General features: G+C 40.0%; 1 protein-coding gene and 1 long non-coding RNA gene across 4 annotated transcripts; one reads left to right on the top strand and one right to left on the bottom strand.

Moving 5' to 3' along the window:
* Positions 1-1,318: 1,318 nt before the first annotated feature.
* LOC140657876 (uncharacterized) lies at positions 1,319-19,107 on the top strand. Of its 2 annotated transcripts, none has more exons than XR_012044521.1 (3): positions 1,319-1,471; positions 13,699-13,838; positions 18,839-19,107. It is a non-coding gene; the product is annotated as an uncharacterized lncRNA (long non-coding RNA). The 2 variants fall into 2 exon arrangements; XR_012044523.1 differs by lacking the exon at positions 1,319-1,471 and adding an exon at positions 2,427-2,556.
* Positions 6,968-20,888, bottom strand: FGFR1OP2 (FGFR1 oncogene partner 2). Of its 2 annotated transcripts, XM_072875527.1 has the most exons (7): positions 20,649-20,784; positions 19,403-19,483; positions 16,727-16,863; positions 15,406-15,523; positions 14,348-14,490; positions 10,483-10,596; positions 6,968-9,722 (listed from the first exon to the last, which is right to left on the bottom strand). In XM_072875527.1, exons 3-7 carry the CDS (start codon positions 16,859-16,861, stop codon positions 9,585-9,587), a joined length of 648 nt encoding a protein of 215 aa, XP_072731628.1. In that variant the 5' UTR covers positions 16,862-16,863; positions 19,403-19,483; positions 20,649-20,784; the 3' UTR covers positions 6,968-9,584. The 2 variants fall into 2 exon arrangements, with proteins under 2 accessions (XP_072731628.1, XP_072731625.1); XM_072875524.1 differs by lacking the exon at positions 19,403-19,483 and having other exon boundaries at positions 20,649-20,888.
* Between the last annotated feature and the right edge of the window lie 96 nt (positions 20,889-20,984).

Here is a 20,984-nt window from a genome sequence, read left to right as displayed (position 1 = left end):
TACCAATTTGGATTGTATCTGCCCAAAGCAGAATGTAGTATAAAAACGGATAAGGGACCACTCTTGTGTTCAGTGGAGGATTGCAATCTCGTGTGGTGGCTTTATTCACTTCCTTAAAAAACAAAACAGCCATTTTCAAAATGCAAACTGGAGCATTGTGGTTTTAGCTCACATAAATGCACAAGCAGTCCTGAGGCTGTCCTTGGTTTTACCTGCCCTTGACCCCCATGCCCAATCCTGGTCTTCACGTTCAGTGTTTACATGGTGATCTGTAATGCATTAAATCGTAGTTGAAGTCTTGCATCCTCTATCTTGATACAGGTTTCGATGGCTCTTTCTTCTTAACCTCACTATCTTTGTACCTTTAGTGTGGGCAGCAAAGTGCATAGTCCTTCCTGTCTGAAGGGGAATGGCTGTTCTGCTACCTGAACAGAACCACCGTGAGTGAATACCCTAGTGGTGGTAACTTAAGTTCTCAGCCATCACTTTAAATTCTTGGTAGTAAGTATGTAAGAAACAACTTGTTGTAAGGAAACTGGCAAAAGAACTTTATCTGGGAACTTAGTTGAAAGTTAAAACATCCTGGCAATAGGAAGGAATTAATTACTTTAAAATGACTCTACTTACCGGCCATTTTTCTTTGAGTGAATGCTTAATGACATAGTATCTGAGGTGACTGAGCTGATCTGATGTTTAGAGAGACAAATCCCATGATTGCTTGGAGCTGGAACATCTGCCTCAAACAGCAGAGCAAGGCTGAGACCCTGCAATTTGGGTCTTGCTTCACTGTGCTGTTGTGTGGCACATGGGGGTAAATGAGGAGCTCTTTCCCTGGCCTCTGGCAGGGATGGCCTCTGATGCTCGCTTACTGCCCTTACTGAACTGATACTGAGTGTGTCTTTGCCATATTCTATGGCAAGTAGCAAACACTTATTTGGTATATAAATGCTCTTAAACATGTTTACCTTGTTTTTTTATAACTGCTGTGATTAACATTGTGGAAGAAACAAGTTTAACTCTAATTTTCTATATCTTTTATAATAAAGATGTCTTTTGAAAGACTGTTGGAACTAAAGGGGTCTCTTTGAATTCAATGATGCTTTTACAACTTAGCTTCTGCCTTTGGTATTGTAGGGATAGTTTGTTTTGAAAAATTTCTTAGCCCCTCAAGGGATGGGGGGGAGCTTAGCTGACCTGTTGTGAGGACTTATTGTAGTTACAGTGACACCCAGAGGCTGAGAGTGTGGTTATGTTCTGTATGAAACCAGTGAGAAAGTGCATGGTCTGAAGAGGCTTTTTTTTTTTTTTACAGCTTTGTCAGATGAGGTTCTAGAGGACAAAGGGATGGTTGTCACCTGCTTTTTGACTGGAAACTAGTCTGCAAGATCATGTAGGAAGTCTATGGCAGAACTGGGCTTTGAACTCTTTCTGAGATCCTGACTTGGAGATTTTGTCTTTTTTTTTTATACTGGTAAGAGATGATGTGGGAATTTTCTTCCATATTCTGTAAGCCATAGTGAGTAACAGCAATAGTGATCGGAATACACTAACTGAAGGGGTAACTTTCAAGGCTTTTTTGTGTACCCCCTGAGGCAGTTGCAAAAGCAAAACTGGATCCTACCCTGCTATGCCTCTGTTCTGACTGCAGAATCTCTTATTGGAGGCATTTACTGCCTTGCTGCACTACCTTGCAGTTTTGCTAGCTTAAAATAATGCTGTCTGATGCTCCTGGGGAATCTAAATCTAAACTATGTTCTTCTAGGTAGTGATTCTCCTGTAAAATCAAGTGTTTCGAAGCTTCAGCTTCCATGAAGCTTTCTGGGCTATGATGGTGATCTGCATCCTGCTGCTGTAGAGAATTCTCCTGCCATGATGGCTCTAGTACACTTCTTCCACTGAGTTTTCTGCAGTCTTTGCTGCACTGTAGTAATGCTGCAATGCTCACACTGTGGTATTTGTCTTAGCTGCTTGTAGAGCTTTCCTAGGTCTGCATGCGTTCCAGTCCTGCCTCAAATCTGTGGGAGAAACTGTCTTCCTCCTCCCCTCACTCTCACACCCATGCTAATTCCTCCTAGCAGTTAAACAAGCTGTGGCACAAGTAGACTCAAGGACACTGATCTTTTCAAAGAAACAGATCTTCCTATGTTCTTGTGTCTCCTTCCTCCCTTTAAAAACACAAACCCAGCCTGACTACTGCTTCATGGAGTGCTACATGTGTAAGGCAGCTTGCCTTGCCTACCTGCTTCCCCAAATGTTCAGAAAGCATGACTGGAAAGCATGATTTGTTTTTGTAGGTATACTGTGGAGGGGAGGAAGACAAACTCTTCCCCCCTCCTAAGCTTTGTGTTTTGATTTGGGAGCAGGCCATGGGAAATTATAGAAGGGGCCCACAAAATAAATGTTCCTTTGTCATCTCTGCAGTTATGTATCCTATGCAAGTGGCTTTTCTTACTGGGACTAATGGTTTGGTGCAGATCTTCCAATCTAATAGTCCATGCTGCTAGTGTTTGGTAAGAAGAAAAGGTATTAGTCATTGTTCTCGGCTCTTCCCTACTGGTGAGTAGAAATATGTCGCATATATTGGGTCATAAAGCACTCAGAACCATTTTGGGGGCTCAGCTGCTGGGTATTACGTAAAACCCATGATAGGATTCTGAGAAAACTTTGGCTTTGTTTAATACTTTACTATTCGTGGCTGTGAGCCTGGCTTTGAGAAATCTGAGCAGAATGTGAACACTGTGGAGTGCCAGTCTGAAACAAACTCAGTCCTGTGAAATACACTAACTGGCTGACATCTTTCTGGTATTGCTGTCAGAGAAAGACTTTTAACATGTCCTGGCTTGTTTGGTGGCTTGCTTTCCAGCTGTTTTGGTTTCCTTTCTCTGAGGCAGTTAGGGATTTGCCAAAACTGTCCCAAGCAACTGGATACTGAAACAGAGGGTAAAGCAATATTTAGTTTAAAACTGCTTGAGGACCAAAATCCTGTTGTTATATGGCACAGACATCAGTAATTCTTCAGCAGGGTGTTTTTGTTTTTAATTAGAGGCTAAGGACTGAACTTGGCTAACAGGTAGGTAAAACTGCTGATACTCCTGGCAGGGCCCAGTCATGAAGCTCAGCCAACTGCAGTGACCTCTGGTGGCATTGGGTTTGGGTAGGAGAGAAAGTGTTTTACATTTTGCCTGTTTGAGTGCTGTGTGTTGCAGAGGAAAGAATGGGACCCTTTGTCTCTGCTCTGGTCTCGCCTATGTCCCATGTGAGATCTGTTCCTCACTGCTGCTCTTGGGCTGAGCTGTGTTCTGCTGCTCTTGGGTGAGCTTGTCAGCTCTGGAGTTCCTGGTGAGCTCTGTTCACAAAGAAAACATTCTCTTCCTCTATCAGATCTCCTTAAGTAGGCCCTAATATATCTTTTTAACTCTTTAATTTTTAGGTGACTGGGTTAGCACATTCCTGCTCCTAGCCCTGAAGTGCAAGGTGTACATTTTGGCTTGTAGTCTAGGCAGCAGGCTGGGTTAAAATCATCCTTCAGCATTGCAGGTCTTGTAGCTATTGGTCAGCCACTACATCTTCCTTCCTGCTTCCCTAACTAGTGCTGAGTTACCCTTACCCAGCCTTTGCTTTTCTTTGCAATAGCAAAAGAAATAAGCAACACGTAGGATTTCTTTGGTCCCCTCTGTATCTCTTTACTCCAACCTGTAACGTGCAAAAATGGCCTTTCCCAAAGCCTTCCTCTTGTAAGTTTTCACTGACACTTCTCACCCCAGTGGGGCTCTTCAGCTTTCATTCTGTCCTTGCCTAGAGCTGTCCTTTATCTGAAAAACAGGAAGCCCTTCCTGAGAAAACAATATGCCCCATCTTAAAATGTGCATTTTTCACTAAGCCTGTGAGCTTTTCAGCTCTCTTCCTAAAACTGGCAGCAGCGTGCTGTAGGTTTGCATGTCACCTTTGCAGTGGTACTTGTAGTGGGCTTTGTTATAACTTTGGTTTCTGGTTGGTTTATCCAGTGAATAGTCAGAATAGGAAGTGTTGAGCTTTTGGTAAGTAAATATCCTGCAGACAAGTATTGCAAGTGTTAGGTCAGTGTGTTCTAACTCAGCAGCTGAGATGCAGTGATATATCCCTGCCTATTTATTTGAATTTTGTCAATATTCATCTGATTAGGTTGTCCCCTCCCACATCTCTGATTAGTAGGCTTTGATGTTGGTTTCTTTAGAAACAATAGCTCCAATACCATTTTTGTTTGTTCAAGCAGATGCTTGTTGTTTATAACTCTTTTTATTGATCTCAGACCTTGTCTGCTAGCCTGTAGCTATAGGCAGCAGACAGCTGTCTCCTGTTTGAGTATGCAAGGCTTTATGCTTTCATGCATGCTGGGGGAAGACAACTTCAAAACAGAGCAATAAATTAGCTCATTTTGGGGGTGAGAGGGAGTGGGAGGAAAAAATGGTTGTGTACAACTTAACCTGCTTCAGAACTGGGTCTTCACAAGTCTGCCTTGTCAAAAAAGCACCCTTTGCAATTTTTCCACATTATCCTTGGTGCCTTCTGATGTAACAACAAATTATCTAATGTGCTCAAAACAAGCTGGATTCTTTTTTTATCCTAAATGCTTTAGGGGGGAAAAAAGTCATATGCAGGAAGCAAAAAAGCACAGATAGTATGTATCGTAGGAGGCAGCTGCTGTTTGCCTAGTCAGTAATTTAATGGGTTGCATATGATGATTCTTTTTAGAAATTCTTTACTGTGTTCCTGAGCATAGTATTGGAAAACCTGAGAGACTGACCACCCTGTATCCATCAGTGTTTGTATCGTTCAAGCTTCCAACAACTGAATCTTCAAAAATGTATCTAATGCTTTTCACTGCTGAAATAGCCATCCTCAAGTGTGTTTCTTAAGGTATTTCTGGTGGTGAGAAAATTGTAGGGAAATTATTCATTCTGCCATCCTATAAAAAAGGTAAACCTTCACCTCAGGGCAGCGGAAGGGGACTGCAGGTGGTGTTCTGCTTGTTTCCCTTGTGCCACTGTTCTTTAGCTTGTGTCTGAGGAGTGTTGCCAGCATGTACTTCAAGACTGGAATTATGGAACGTTTCCCTCCACGTTGAGCAGTTGCTTGAGGTTTTCTTCTTCTAGATGTAAGAAGAGGGTTTTTCTTCTGAACTTGGGAAATAATTATGTTCTCGATACAAAGGTGTGGCCACACTGGCTCCCAACAGGCAAGCTTCTGCATCAGAACATGTCTGGGGAAGGGAGGTGGTTGCAGGCAGCAGAAGCATCCGTACTGTTTCTTGTAGAGTCATTGAAATAGAATGTTTTATTTTGCAGCACACTTTAATATGTGAAAGCTAAACAATTTTGTTTAAATTAGTTCACTCTACTGTCATCAGTATGAAATGCGACTGCATCGCAAATGAAAAGTGGGATGGGCAAAAGGTGAGGCTGACTGTGACCTACACCTCTACCAGGTATGTGCATGTGATAGAAACCATCTCTGCTGTGCATGGTTCTCCCAGCACACCCTGGTGTTCTGGAAGGGTGAGTTTAGCAAGAGGTCCTCTGTTGACATTATACAGAATCTACTTGTCTGCTCTTTAAACAGTAACAGCAGGCATTTGTTTGTTGGTGCTGGTTTGGGGATATGTGTGGAAGAACGTAGAGATTCTTGTAGGACAATAATGAGGTGGTTTTGTTTGCATACCAAGTTAAATGAATCCCTCTGAGAAGACACCCTCTGTGACAATTGTGCAGACAGCTGGCAGCTTTTGGACACCTACAGCTGAATAGTGTTCCCACTGCATCTTGTCACTTTATCTCCTTTTTTGGTCTCTGGTGCCAGCGTGTAGCTTGATGCTGCTTCCAGAACTTAAGTGTTACCAACAGCATGATGTTAAAAAGGCTGGCAAAGAAGTTGTCTTAATGTTAAAACTTATTCCTCTACTATGTTCCTTCACTTCCAGCTCAAGATTTCTTTTGCTCTCCTGTCTCATCTTCCCACCGTCACTGTATACAACCTGTCATACTGTGACCAGCACTACAGTGTTCGTTATCCAATTTAACCAGCTGTCATCTCAGAACAAGTGCATGTTTTACACTCAAATAGGACATTTAGAAATTTTTTTAATCAGCAAAAGTGCTTTTAAAGTTTATTGTTTACAAAGTAAAACTGAAAACTTCCTAGGCCAATGTAAATCTCATCTTGGGTATCTACAAAGGGATCCCAGTAAATGTAACTCTGCAGGAAAACAGTGCCCTTAGTTCTGTATTTTAACATAATCTTCTAATCCAACGTGTGTGTTAAAAAGCCAAAGCTATTTAAAGCTTTTAGTTGTACAAAGCAGTGCACTTTAGTTTCAACCTGCCCTTCAGTTTTACCTCAGTTGAATAGCTGCCACATGTATTTGACTTAGCTTGACATGTATTACCTGTCTTTAAACACAGAATTTATGATACTGAAAAAGTTTCTCTTCTGAGAAATCATGGGGAAGCAGAGAAGACCTTACATTGTCAGCCTACAAATGTAATCCACTGGCATTCTCATTTACACATCACAGAGAAAGGAACTTGGAGCTCGAACCAAGTCAGTTTCTTTTAATCTTCAAGAGAAAACAACAACTCTCATATCTGATCTGTACCAAAATATATTTTGATCCAAAAATCAAAGCCCAGTGGACTGCTTTTTGTTTATCCTTACTGCTCCTCTGTATTAGTAAACAGTTCCAGTGGTTCATCTGAAAGATGACTACCTACCTGTGCAGAAGTGATTGTTAGTTTTCCAAGAGAAAATGAAGACTTTACAGAGGATTTTTTCTTTCGCTATATAGCAACATGAATAAAAGCACTAGAGATGGGCCTGCCTGCCTTAAAGTATAACAATAAGCTGAGTAAATGGCAAAATGTCTTTTTTCTTACCTGTTACTAACAAGGCTCATGTCAGATTCAGTACCTTGCATTAATCATGAAGACATCCATCTTTTCAGTCAACTTTATTGATAAAATAAGTTTACTGTACAGTACACAATTCTAGCCATAAATTCTTTTCAAGCCATCTGCATTACAAAAATAACAGGTATGCAATGAAAAATAGTCACTCCACACACTGTGAAGGTTCTTTAAAATCCTGAAGTGATCAGGGCAGGGGAATGACAGGGGAGATGTACCAAACGTGAAGACTAGTAGATAAACTAAGTCACATTTTTTAATTTACAAAAATAAACACTAATCAAGCATTATTTTGTAATAGAGCAACCTTAAAGAACTGCCACAGACTAACCACCCTTCTCTGCTACACAACTCTGGAGTTTGTATTTGAAAGACAAACCAGGAAGTCAGCCATGAAATGGCATTCAGCATATAAATCCCTCTGAGACCAGTCAATGGCTGAAAAGACACATTTAAAAAGAATAACTTTATCAACTGAACCCAAAACTTCTGGTAAATTTGCAACAACAAAACACACTCCATTAAAAAAAGATGTTGCTTCTGATAAGTCACCAGCTTGCAAGCTACAGTAGAAATGCAAAATCCAAATTATATAGAAACATTGGCAAAGTTTTACAGATAATAATAGCAGACAAATATAGTCTGTGCTTGAGCTAAATGTTCCCCAGAAAATTCCCCCCAGATGTTCAGCAAGTTTGGAAATGGTTAAAACTTTTTTCCATGCACATCAATGTCCTCAATATATTCTTAAGCCTAGAAACAAGCTAAGATGCTCTGGAAAGAGAAGTAGCAGTTTCTCCACTTATAAAAAATGCTGTGAAAAGGTGGAGAGCTTGATTTATCTGTCCATTCAGCTGCATTTCCTACCTAGTGTACGTATCGGTTAATTGAAAACTAGCATTTATTGTCTCTGCTAAACACTCCTTTCCTACCACTTCACTTTTTTTTTTTTCCCCTCTTAAAAGCACTATGGGAAGCAGGGCAGCAACTGACAGCAACAGAATACAAATATTAAGCTCCCTATAAATTAGTTCACTGGGAACTGAAAGTTCACCCTTAGACCTGTGGTGCATTTACCTTGAGCCCAGGGAAGCTGTACTGAGTCAAAGGAAGTTGTATTTAAAACTGACACACTTAGAAATGCTTGATGCTTAATTCTTTTTGCATTTTTGCAACTGAAAATCAAATCTGATTAAATGACAGTTGATTTCAGAGTAGGAGTTCAACTTATTTTGCTAGGCAAGTTATTAAACAGCCAAAATATTCAACTGTGGGTGGCATTTGCAGATCGACAGTTTTCTGTGGTTGAAAGCTTTCACTCTGCTTCGAGTGTGTTTTCCAAGTAAAGAATACATTAACATGCTGGACAAAAAGTTATGATATGCATCAACACTAGGAATGTTCTTGCTGCCTTGACCAAGAAGCAATAGTCTGACAAATAAAAGCCAAATATGAATTATTTCAGCACCTCTTTACTATGAGCCTGTCTTGTGTAGCACTTCCATCGTATCTGCATACGATATAAGCTGCACTTTGGTCTAGAAAAGCCAATTCCTTTTCACTTCTGCATGTATTTCAGGATTAAAAGTGAGCAGTCTATTTGTCAGTATAGCATATTGAAACTTTCCTTAGTGCAAACATAACATGTACCTGAAACTGACTTAAAAACCTTCCTGATGACTATTTAGTACTTAAAGAACAATTAAGAGTATTGATTGCAGGCATGCAGGCTGCCAACTTTGCCATAGAGCTTCTCCCTCCTTCCCCCAACCACCTTTCTGCTGCTACTGTCTGGGTGCTTCCAAATTGCCATTTCCCAGGTAGGAACTTTGGGCAGGCAATCAGAGAAGAAACAGATGGGACTAATGTGGCTTCTCACCTGTAGAGAACTGAGCCTGGTTTTCTCTCATAAAAGTAAAAGATAAGGCAGAATGATACCATGCTACCTGCATTCCAGAAAACAATAAAGAGGGAGCAGCTCTTTTCATGTTTTGAAAATATAATGAAGTAGATGTATTTTAAAGACTCTTGTTCAATTTAAAAAAATAAATATTGAACAAGTGCAAAAACATTGCTTGTGTTTAAACAATTGGCCTTATATTTGAACAGGATACCCTGTGGATAAATAACAGAAATCCCTAAGTTTTATGCTGCCTGTGTACCCCTTCCATTAAACAGGTTTGTTGCAAAATGAGAATTTTTTTAAAACTTACTAAAAGAAAAAATGTAATGTGGATCATGCACAAAAAGCATATTCATAAGTTATTACTTTTTAGCCAGCTATCAGACTTTAAATCTTACTTTTATTATATAATAGGTGCACTGAAACTTTGTATGAGCAATAATTTATATAAATTATGTGAAATCTTGTCTTTTATCTGTAAAATGACTTCATATAAAAATAATTCCCAATTCAGTAAGCGCATTAATCCGTTTCCTACTGAAGTTAGATCTATGGCAATTAATCTGTCACTAAGATTTTTTGTAGAATACTGATTTTAATTTATTTTATGCGGTATAAAAGCCACTAAACTAGAGTTTAAGATGCATTAGCTTGCTGGTGCCCTATTCAGTAACAAGTGCTTGACAAGTGACCCCTGATACTCTGTAAAGTGTGCAATTGAAGCTTGTTGACTTCCACAGTCTTTAGCTTTTCCTCAGGCTCAAATCACTGCTTGTTACTAATCCTGACAGAGACGTGCTCTCTGATGCATCTTCTTTCTTGAGGTTCAGGAATGATTCTCTAGTTATTTGAAGAATTTCCCTCAAGCCTTTATTTTCTTGCTATAACCGGAGAAAGAAAAAGCATTTAATAGAACTCCAGAAAGAAGTTAAGATAACTACCTTAATAATCTCCCCTCCCTTCCCCTCTACTCCAGACATATGTATAAGGATTAAAATACTGATTTGCAGTCAGGTAGTGCTATGTTATCTTCTAAAACTAAGAACATTAGGTTTCTGACCCTCTTGCTCTCTTGAATGGGCATTAAGCATAAGAAAAGAAAGCTCAAAACACAGAGATGGGTAAGAAGAGGGTAATTAAGTTCAAATGTTGCATTTCAAAAAAACTCCCGTTCTTTCCGCATACCCTGTCCCATAATGAACTGCTTTGCTAGCACTAGTTAAAGAGCAATAGCGTTGACCCTCCAATGACAAGCAACTGAGCCCCCCCCTCAAGCACAACATTATTAAAAAAAATAATATTTAAAAGCCAAAGGCGTGGGTATTATTATTTATATCTTAGTGCCTTATTCATTAGGATGAATTTGTATTATTTTCTATCTCTTTTGCTGCACAGAGACTTAAAAAAAGAGAAAGCTTAAGCTAGTATATAAATATAAATCACTGATTTCTGGTGATGAAGTATCACCTATGCAAGAGTTGACAGTAAGCCATAGTGGGGAAAATAGTACTTACAGTCCTCCCAAGGGAAGCGTAACAAAATAGCAGTGAGAGTGACTGGTACAGTAACTCAATATAAATAACTTTGGAAACATTTACTCCCTTGCTATTTGTGCCACTGCTGTTTTGATTTCATACTTACCTCAAGCTGAATGATACGTTCCTGCTCTTTACAGCCATGCTTTTCATCAATTTCAATGGCTTTTCTCATTACTGCTGCCATTTCTGTAATTTGGTCCACATGCACTTGCAGCTCCTAAGACACAAAATTAAAATAGTGACAGCTTTAGTAATGTATTTTCTGCATTATTAAAAATAAGCAAAGCATTAAATGTGCATTTTAACTGCTGTGCCACTTAATAAAAATGTGAACACAGGACTAAATTTGAGAAAACAAGTTCTCTCTAACTTTACAGCATGAGCAGCCACTGTGGTCCCGTTTATTTAAATAAATCTGGTTTGCCACACAGTGATCCCTTTTATTAGAATTTTACATAAGCTTAAATGACTATGTCTTCTGTAGCTTCCACATCTTCCAAACAGCTACAAGTTAGCCATGTGCTTGCTCCGACAAGGCCTTCCTGTGTTGCAGGAATTTATGTATATCATGTTGGATATGCAGAAAGACTAAACTTGTTTAAGAACAGCAGGGTATGTGACATTCTTTCCATTTGTTTGAAACCTGATCTCAAGTCCGGTACAGCCAGTACCAGCCCATGGGTAGGCACTTATCTCTTAAAAAGATCAGCTGAAGTGGTCATCCTTACTATGTCATGTATTAGGAAACTCAGATTTGTCCTTAGCTCTTTTTTAGATACTTCCACTTGAATCCACTTCCAGTTCTGGCTCACGTGGGATCTGGACTTCAGAGGTCCTTGTCCTTGCTGAATTGTAAGAAAGACTTTTGTGTCCTCACTGACCTCCTTGTGTCCATTCATTAATGATGGCAGGGTACTTTCCCATTACAAATAAATAACTACCACATCTCACTGAAAGATTCAAGGAGGAAAAAGAGCAGTAGTTTGGTTTGCTCTTGTCCTGTTCTACTGCCAGGAGTGGGAATGATAGGAGCCAGTTACATAGGCATAACAGCCTTTGCAAGGAAGCTAGATTTTAGATAATCTTCACTGTTTGCAGAGAAGTGATCTCTTACCTGGACCTTGTCAGTTCAGGTGACAGTTTATTTTCTCTCTGGCCAACCTACCAGCAGGAAGTGCTTAAAGGGTCACTACTTCTTTTCCCCTGCAGATCTAGATAAAGAGCCCGTGCCTCTGTCACTAATTGCTGTTCAGTTAAGCCAAATATTTTAATGGTATTTCCAGAAGTTTTTATTTTTCATTGTCGTTTCCTCAACTTGTCTTTTATTCCAACTCTACTATCATGCCAGCCTATCCATGCCTGACCTGACCTTTGGACAAAATTCACAATAGTTACTTACTAACTAATATCAGGAAAAGCAGAACAGTAGGACTGAAATGAAGAACAGTATGGACTAAAGTTAAATCCCACCTTTAAATGATGAGTTTGACTGGAGGTCCATACATCTAGCAGATGATCAGCTTGCCTTTAAACCACCAGAAATGATTAAACTACCATAAAGAACTGCCTCACTTGGAATCATCAACTTTACCTGACCCAAACAAATATACTCTACTAAAATGAACATTGGCCCTTTCCGTCTTTTCTTCTCTGCCATTCCAATGGCCAAAGCTATGATTTAGCTGTTTACTCATTAAATGCCCACTCGCAGCATAGAGGGGAGAGAAAAAAACAGGAAAGAAAAAAACCACAAAACAACTTGCTGTGAATCTTTATTTTCTTCTCAGTTTCCAGTGAAGGTCATTACATGAAACATTGTTTTCAATGAAAAACTAAGTTTAGCTTGAAAGGAAGTTGTGATCAGTGGTGAAGGAATGAGTTGGCAAGGATGCACCCTTGAGAAGGACGGGGAAGGAGTTAGTGGTTTTTAGGTATACTGCTGTCCTCCCTACTTCCTGTTTTGCCAGCTTACATGGCATCTCAATCAATATGATTTAGGGCCTGTTCCAAGGTCACGAATGTTAGATCAGATGCTAACACAAAACTGTAAGGTTCTAGTCTGGAAGGCAGATGTGTAAAATTTAGATGCTGTAACATCAAACAACGCAATCAAAGTGTTTCTTTACAAAGATAGCCTCAAACATCTACAAACGCTTTTTGTATCGCTCTCCTTTTTATTTGCCATACACCCACGTTTTTAGGCCTTGTTTCAGTTGAGTGAATTCAAACAGTACGCTTAGATCAAAGTCATTACTACCAACACACACTTTTCTCATGCATACAACACTGCTAAAAGAACTTGTTTTTCTGTTTAAAGGAGGTGCCTGTTGAGCTGCAGAAATCAATGATTTTTTAAGAATCTTTTGTAAACAGGCACTAAAGTTAATAGCTGCCACTTGAGAGAACAGCGATTACTGGTAACAGCAAGATTAATTCCTTAGGTATGATGGATTTCTTAGTTAACAGTAGAGAAGTATTTAAAGACTGCTTCAAGTTTGTTCAATTTTACTGAATGTGAAGGCCGATCAGTAGAAGAAATAATGAAATTCCAGAAATCCTAAGCGTCAGGATAAGGGTGATAAATCCTCTTCATCAGGCATTCTTGTGGGATCAGATTTAACCAAAACGTTGAAGCCTAAATCTCCTGTTTAAATCATACTGTTCAATTTTTTTTTTTTTTTACCTCAAGCTTTAACCCATAGAAGCATTCCTAAATGAAATTTCAAAGTCCATTTCAGGACGGATATAAATTTACCCTCTCCTGAGGCTGTAAGATATGTTATACTATCTGCTAAGGTAACTTCTTTCAAAAAGGATATATAGCTATCATTTTTTAGGAGTTTATGTTAAAGATATAGTTCTAATCCAGTAAATTCTTTCATACCAATCTAAGTAGTCCCATTAGTTTCAATAGCAGTAATTACAATACATGCGATTTTGCAAGGAGGTAAGATGACATCAAATTCTTAAACTTTGGTTTCCCGGTATGCAGACCCTAACTCTGCTTTGCAGACTTAGTTTGTTGAGGTCAAAGATTATTAAACACTTAGAACTAGTGTTTGTCTACACAGTTGCGCTGCTCTGAGATGATTACATTCCATTTAAAATGTAATATGAAGCTTTGTTAGAAAGCTCCTGTTTAGATCTGTTAGTGACCTAGAATAATGAATTTTCCTGAAAACACATATAAAAAAGCCTGAACTATATATTAATGCTATAAAAACATGTATTAACCTTATATGAAGCTACTGAATACTCATATATACCTCCCTCATGATAGTTTACAAAAATGTTGCTTGATGTCACTTTCCTTTTCTAGTTTTCAAAAGCCGTGAGATGAAGCACAACTAATACCAGTAACGTTCACCACCCTTCAAGCATCTCAGGCTGCCCTGGATTCTACTTAGCAATCCTGATCAGTACCAAAACAAGAACCAAGGGTTGAAGCAGGGAAGAGAAGTATGTGCTCAGTTATTCAATATTCAAAAGAGCTTTTAAAATACATATATTTTTAAATTTACAGTATTTAGGGGAAAAAATATTTGAATATTGAATTTAAAAAGCTTGCTCCTCCTACTCTCCCCAGTAAGCACACGTTTACTAGTTCTTTGTTGGAGTCACAAGCATAAGTTAAAACCAGCCTAAATGTTTGAATGTTACTGAGATCTATGGGCATCTGGAAGTATAATAGGGCAGTTGCCTTAGAGACCTAGGCAAAACAAAAGTAAATTGAGTAGATACAGTAATGAAATGCTACTTGATAAAAGCTTAAATAAATCAGAAGCTAGTAAGGTTGACTTACTAGACTGATCAAGTTTCCTGTTTGCATTTCATGGACTGGATTATAAAAATTAGGACTTGTTAGTCAATGATATAAAAACTGAGACAAAGTAAGCTTTGAATTGATCCACTACAAACTAACTTAAGTGTTAACTAAAAAAACAAAGGCAAAAAAATGAAGTCATTACCTTGGAATGTTGCTCCTTTAACTTCATTATTATACTTGGATCATCCTTTTTGCTCGCCATAAGCAACCTAAACATCTGTTCTCTGTACTTGCTCATTATGAGTTCCAAAGCAGACTGATGTTCTTCAAGAGATGTGCGTAGTTCTACCAACATAATTTTAAATTCAGTTAAAGTTTAACAGAGAAGAACTGAAACAAAATGCAAAAATACTTCAGCTTGAGAAAACCAAAATAAGCCCTTAATTGAGTGTCCCCTCTCCTTGCACCATAAAATCTACATATGCTCTGCAAATGTCTTTAGTGGTGACTGCCCTGGGAAAATTCTTGTTCAGTCAGAAACAAAAGGTCTTTTGTTAATATGACTTCATATTCAGCCCCTTTAGCTGATATAAGTCATCTTGAGTGTAGCTGAGGAGAGCTTCACTCTAGCCACTATGAGCAACACTGTACAAAAGCTGGAAAGAAGTTTACAGATCTGTTTTAATCTGCAGCTTGGTAAAATGAGAGTTAAAAAATGCTTGTGTTCAAAATATACGAAGTCAAAGGACAAATGACTCCTGAGACAAGATAAGATTCATACAAACCGAGATCATTGACTCCTTTGCTGAATATAACTGTTAGAATACCTAAGGTATTCCAGGAAGAACAGTATATTCCTAGTGTACAGAATTTCAGAAGGAATTATACTACTGCACTTATACTACAACTTGTCCTGACTGCTCCTAAATTAGTTGTTTTTAGCACTAGGAAAACACATTTCCAAATAGATACCTGTATTGTAGAAGTAAGTTATATTTATCTCCTCACTTGTGCTGACCATTAGATAAGGAATTAAAAAGTAATTTTCCACAAGTCTCTATTTTTGTTAATCATAGTCCCAGTGGTTGGACATTAGGACTCTTTATTAGATTGCATTATGATCAGTTAAACTGACAAACTGAGATTAGAAGAAAAAATTTTTTCTACAACAAATTTTTGAGAATGGATCAATGGTAAAAGTCTCACTAATTCCAGTGGTGCAGGCTAGGACTTTTAAAGAATAGAATATTAATGTTTTACCTTTATTTTCCTGTTGCAATTCCCTAATCTGTCTGTTTTCTTGTTGGATACCCATCACTAACGTAGATCGAGGACGATGTCTTGCTACTTCATTGAGCTCTTGAATTTCTTCTTGGTACTAGTTATTAAAAAAAAAAAAAAAACAAAACAAAACAACAACCACAACATATTTAAGTAACTGAAGGTAAGCATTACTCAGCAAGTCACAAAGGACCAGTTCTAATGTCAGTCAAAGTCTGTAACCAGCAAGATAATGCTTGTTTTTAAATAATAATATCAAACAGAAAACAAAAACACTTCTGGAGGTGTTGCTAACATACTCCCCTCTAGAGATGCAAAAGTATCACCTTTGTTTTTAAACAAGTTTCATACCTCAGATGTGTGTAGTGGGCATTATTTAACCTTCCATTAATGCAGGTCAAATTCACCATCAAGTAATTGAAAACTGATATGCATATGGTAAAGAAAAACCATGAGGTATTAACCCCTAGATATTTACTGTGGCTTCCCAATACCTTAAACTACAAGGTTGTATGGGTACAACTCACATGGACCTGAATGAATGGATCCTGACTCTCAACAAATGGCTAAATTTAGTACTCTTGATCTGAAGTTATGAAGCCTCTGCATGACTAGTTTTACAGTTTTACAGGGATGAAGCACATGCAGGGTTTTATTATTTTACAGGCCCATTAACATGTCCTGTGTTCTATTAAAATGACAGGATGAACTCCCATATGGAAAGTCAGTAGACACCTTTATGTTTTACCAGAAGTTCTCCAGTGAAAGTCACGCTCAATCTAACATCAGAATGGAAATGATCACAAATAAGCCTAAGAGGCTGCTTTGAAACAAAAGGAGACTGTGAAAAGATAAAAGTATTCTGAACAGAAGAATGCATGACAGGGCCGCTATATGATTAAATGTGCGTGATTAAATTAATAAAACAGTAGTATTTCACAGGAGAGCAAAACACAAGACACCACACAATGGTTTGTAAGATACCAACCCCATTTCTACCAGTGTTCAAAGAAATGCTAGTTTTCAACTGCATTTCTACCAGTGTTCTTCAAAGAAATGCTGGTTTTCAATATTTAAGCTAGAGTAACAGAGAAAACTTCTTCACGGGATCAAACTAAATATATAAACAACCTATTTTTAGACCATGGTCACACCTATAATGAAAATACTTAGTATGGTATTAAAGGATTAACCAAATAACGTACTGATTCTACATTGTACAGTAGCACACAAAAATGATTTTAAATTATGTGTTTCCAAGTTGTTCTTTTACTGGAGTAAACAAAGTTGAAAAACAAACCTGTTTCATTGCTTCAACCCGCTTGTTAAGAGCTGTAGTCTGTTCAATAAGAGCTTCTGCTGCGTTGTCATGTTCCCTTAGCCGTTCCACCAGTGCTTTCGCATCTGCTAAGGCTTTTTCAATTGTGCAACTCATTTCTAAAGATTAGAAATGTATTATTTTCACAACGCCACCTGTTTGCTATACAGAGCACAGCTATCTATGTGATATATATAATTTTTTTTTTTTTTAGTCTAAAGCAGTTGAATACAATCTTTCCCTCAGAAACATCCAGACATTTTGTTGTCTTTTAGAAGTAGGGAAAATTCATATATCTTAAGAATACCCTAAAGTCTGCTTTTCCTTTTCCTCCTTTTTAATTGCTGTTGAGACCATATATCAGAGCAAGGAAATGAAAGTAAACTTCGTGTTGTGAGGAGAGTATCAATGTACTAAGTGCAAAAGGAGGACTATTGAACATATGGAAACTGAGCAGTGCATGTCCTTCTGTGAGTAGCAGGGGGAAAAAAAGAATATCACATTAACTATTTAATTTTTCAATACTACCTTTTTTTTTTTAATGTGTCCTCCTACCAGTCAGATATACTTCAAGATATTTAAGAAGTATAAATCCAGCACAGAAAAGAGTGCCAAAGGACTACAGTGGGCTGGAAGATTTTGATTAATTAAATCAGCAGAGAAGGAACAGCTCAAACTGATAAGAGTAGAGAAAATTACTCAGGGAAAATTCAGAAAACTAAAGGCTTATGTTTTCTTCACATCTATAAACGAACACAAACATCACTGCATGGAAGGAAACTGCAAAATTTTCAAGAAAATAGAGAAAGACAGCAACTTAGCTAAGAAAAAGAACCGACTGTGTAGTTAAAATACTAACCTTCTAATTGCAGTCATTGTTAGCAGAAATTACCTATTGCTAGAATTGCTAAACTTGCAAAATGCTTGTACATACTAGCATTTCCAAAACACTGGCCTTTATGTTGAATTTTTTCATACTCATTCGTGATAGATTTAAGTTTCAAGACTGAGATTAATTTTAATTTTTAATTTTCTGTTAAGAAACCTTGCACTTTTTCTGCTGAAAAGGGAATCTACTTAAACTCCTTGAACAGTTCTTCAGCAATCAGACAGCAACTATGGAGGCTTATTAGAGTTATGGGCCTTATTAATATAAGGCTTGATATTTGTTTCAGGAAACTTTCCAAAGTACTGAAAGATCAACTAAATCCATTTCTTAGCCAGGCTGTTTGCTAAAGGAGAAATTTTTGGAAGCATAAAAGGTCAGTGAGCCTTTCCTGAGCTACAGGGAAAAAAAATTGCTCCAAGTTGATTCTCTAACTTTCTTAGGCACCTTAACAAATCATAGCCTAGGATCTTTAAGCCAAACTTAAAGAAATCCTCATGTTTTCCCCAACTGACCTTTTCTCACTGTCCCAGGTAAGTAGCAGAAGTAAGGATATTTCAAACACCAGAAGTTCCACCATTCCCCTCAAAAGATTTACAAACATAGCAGGAATATCCTGCCCTCATGCATGAAGGTGGGGGAAAGCTAAGCAAGACAGCAGGAGAGTTTGGAATGTTCTCTCTGTGCACCCAGAACGTCCTGCAAGGTCTAACCTCTCAAAAGCATTTTAATTTGGTGATTTCATTAGCTGCTCCCTCTGCTAAAAGCATTTAGCTTACTTTTTCTTACAAGGGACCCTACCATCACAGAATGGTTGATACTTGCTTACTGACAAAGGAGCTTCCGTAAGTGAGCTTCGTGTATGCACAGAGCACCGCTGTTTTAACCTGTGTTTTCTGTGATTCACATGTTATGGAAAGCATCAGCATTTTGACATGTACAAGTTTCCTATACACATTCGTAACGATAATTCCTTCCTGTTTATCAACTAGAGTTTTCATTTTAACTTCCATATGATGTATACATGTATTTGAGGTATCAAGTCAAGTTCTTCAGCAGAGTGGTGTGTTGTCACGGGTAGTTAATTTATTCACTCTGGTTTAGCAGTTTGAGCTCTTTTTAATATTATATAGATAAGGATCGTACTGCATTGTTTTTAAGCATCTGCTTTTCTCGCTGCTCATTTCTCCTTCCAATTCTGGTCTCAGGTTCTTACTGGACTACAAAAATATCACAGACGAAAGATGATCTTCCACACTAGCTGGCTAAACTGTTACAGAAATTGATTTAATCAGATCCATATTTAAGGAGAGTTTGAAGAGCAGTCTTTAACTCAATTCATGGGTCATGAATTCTTTAGCCAGTATAAACAACGCCTCTCAGGCCTCTCCATGAGCTTGGAATACATCTGGCATTCAGACTACAATGCAGTTAACACCTCTGATAATTTGTATGTATCAAAATAAATTTTTAAACACAGCACGTATTTATCCGCCCATTCACTTTCTCATTTTGACCCAACCCAACCACACAAGATAAAAAGAAATTAGTTTGTAGCAAAGCCACCGGCGCTCTTTTTCACAGCGAATGAGTTGGGGAAGACAGGTGTGTGCCTTGTGGGGAATGCAGCCACACAAATTCAACAGTGACTGTCCACCCCCACAGCACAGCAGCTTCAGCAGGCCAGAGGCCACCTCCTGTTTTCGGGCAGGATTGGTACCTCGAAAAGGAGAATCATTATTTGTATCATGGTAATTCATAGTGGCTCCAACCTTTGACTAGGATTCCTTTGGGCAAGACGCTGGCCCTGATCCTTGGAAGTTAAAATTCTCTCTAGTTGCTCATCTGGCTGCCTACGAAAAACAAAACTTTTGTCTCATCCTACAATAGATCTCAATCTGTGAGTTAGCCTGGACGTTTAGGGAAAAAAACCCCAACCAATTAATCAAATATATTTGATTCAAACCAATTCTTATTGTATACTGATTTTTTTCCAAGCATGAGGACTATAGTAGCTAAACTTAATGATTCCTGAACTCTACCCTACAAGTGATGCCCAGCTGCAAACACATTTGTTAGCCTGCAATCTTACCAACAGGGTCAACAGGTAGCAAGAGCAACACCTCAAACGACATAGCAATACTGCTACTACATATTAATTTCCTGTCACTTCCTGCTATTTACTAATTGCCTTCATTATCAAATTTGGCTGCCCTTAAAAAAAAACACCACAGCACCAAAGAATAAAGACTGTTGTGCAACTATAGCCTTCCTCTAGTCTTCTGCCTCTTCCTTCTTATATCCTTACTGAAAACTACTTTTTCCCATAGCTTCACGCTCCGGTTTTGCAACGCTGAACCACGCTGCAGTTCCTAAGAGTTTTAGGCTGGGTGCAGACGCCCACTAGCCCTCTCCGCGTAAAAGGAGAGTGCCACAGGCTCAGCCGGCGCCACCACCGCTCCAGCAGCACGAAACAGACAATGAGCCCCCCGCAGCGCACAGGCCCGGCCCGTACGCGGTGCCACCGCCGCAGCCCAGTTACACGCTCAGCAGACCTGCGGTTTCCCCGCCGCTCGCCGGCCGAGGGAGGGGAGCGGGCGGCGGGGCGGCAGCTGGCTCTCAGGGAGCGCCGCCTCCTCCCCCCTCTCCCCGCCGCCGCGAGAACGGATGCTGAGGCGCGCCAGTCAGGACTGTCGCGACACCGGCACCTGCCGTGACACGGCGGGCACGGGAGGGCCGATGAAGGCTCCCTCGCCAAAGCCGAGCGGCAGGACTCGCCCCGGCCCACCCCAGACAGAGTACTGGCGGCTCCTCCTCCTCCCTCGCACCTCTCGTGACGTCACGGCCAAGGGGCTCCCCGCGCGCCCCAACGCGAGTCCGTTGGGCTCCCAAGTGCCCGGCAACGGCATCCCAACCTCCCTCCCGCCCCCCCTCCTCGCCTCTCCTCCCATCCCCTCCCCCACCGCCCCGCCGGCCGGGCTGCCCCCAAGCGCCCCTTCCCCGCCTCACGCCACTCACTCATGACCGGCGGCTCCGGCAGCGCCCGGCGCCGGGGGTGAAGCCCCGACCAGCCCGCCCCGCTGTCAAATGGCGGCAGGCCGCAGGGGGAAGCGGAGGAGGCGCGTCCCCGCCAGTGGGCGGGGCGGTGTGAGGCGAGGGCGGCCGCGCTACCTGCCAGCGGCACCGGGCGAGCGAGCCAGCGCCCGCCGCTCTCGCGAGACGACACCTTGCCGCCGCTCCCGCCCCGCCGCCGCTCCCCGCTCTCGCGAGAGACGCCTCCCCGGCTCCCGCCGCTTCTCCTCGCCTCCCTATTGGCCAGCTCCCGTATGGAAGGGCGACCCCTCCGCCGCCCGG

The sequence above is a fragment of the Ciconia boyciana genome, chromosome 1, assembly GCF_034638445.1.
Source record: "Ciconia boyciana chromosome 1, ASM3463844v1, whole genome shotgun sequence".
NCBI classification, from domain to species: domain Eukaryota; kingdom Metazoa; phylum Chordata; class Aves; order Ciconiiformes; family Ciconiidae; genus Ciconia; species Ciconia boyciana.
Note: the sequence above shows the minus strand (reverse complement) of the source record. Positions and strands in the feature narration are given on the sequence as shown.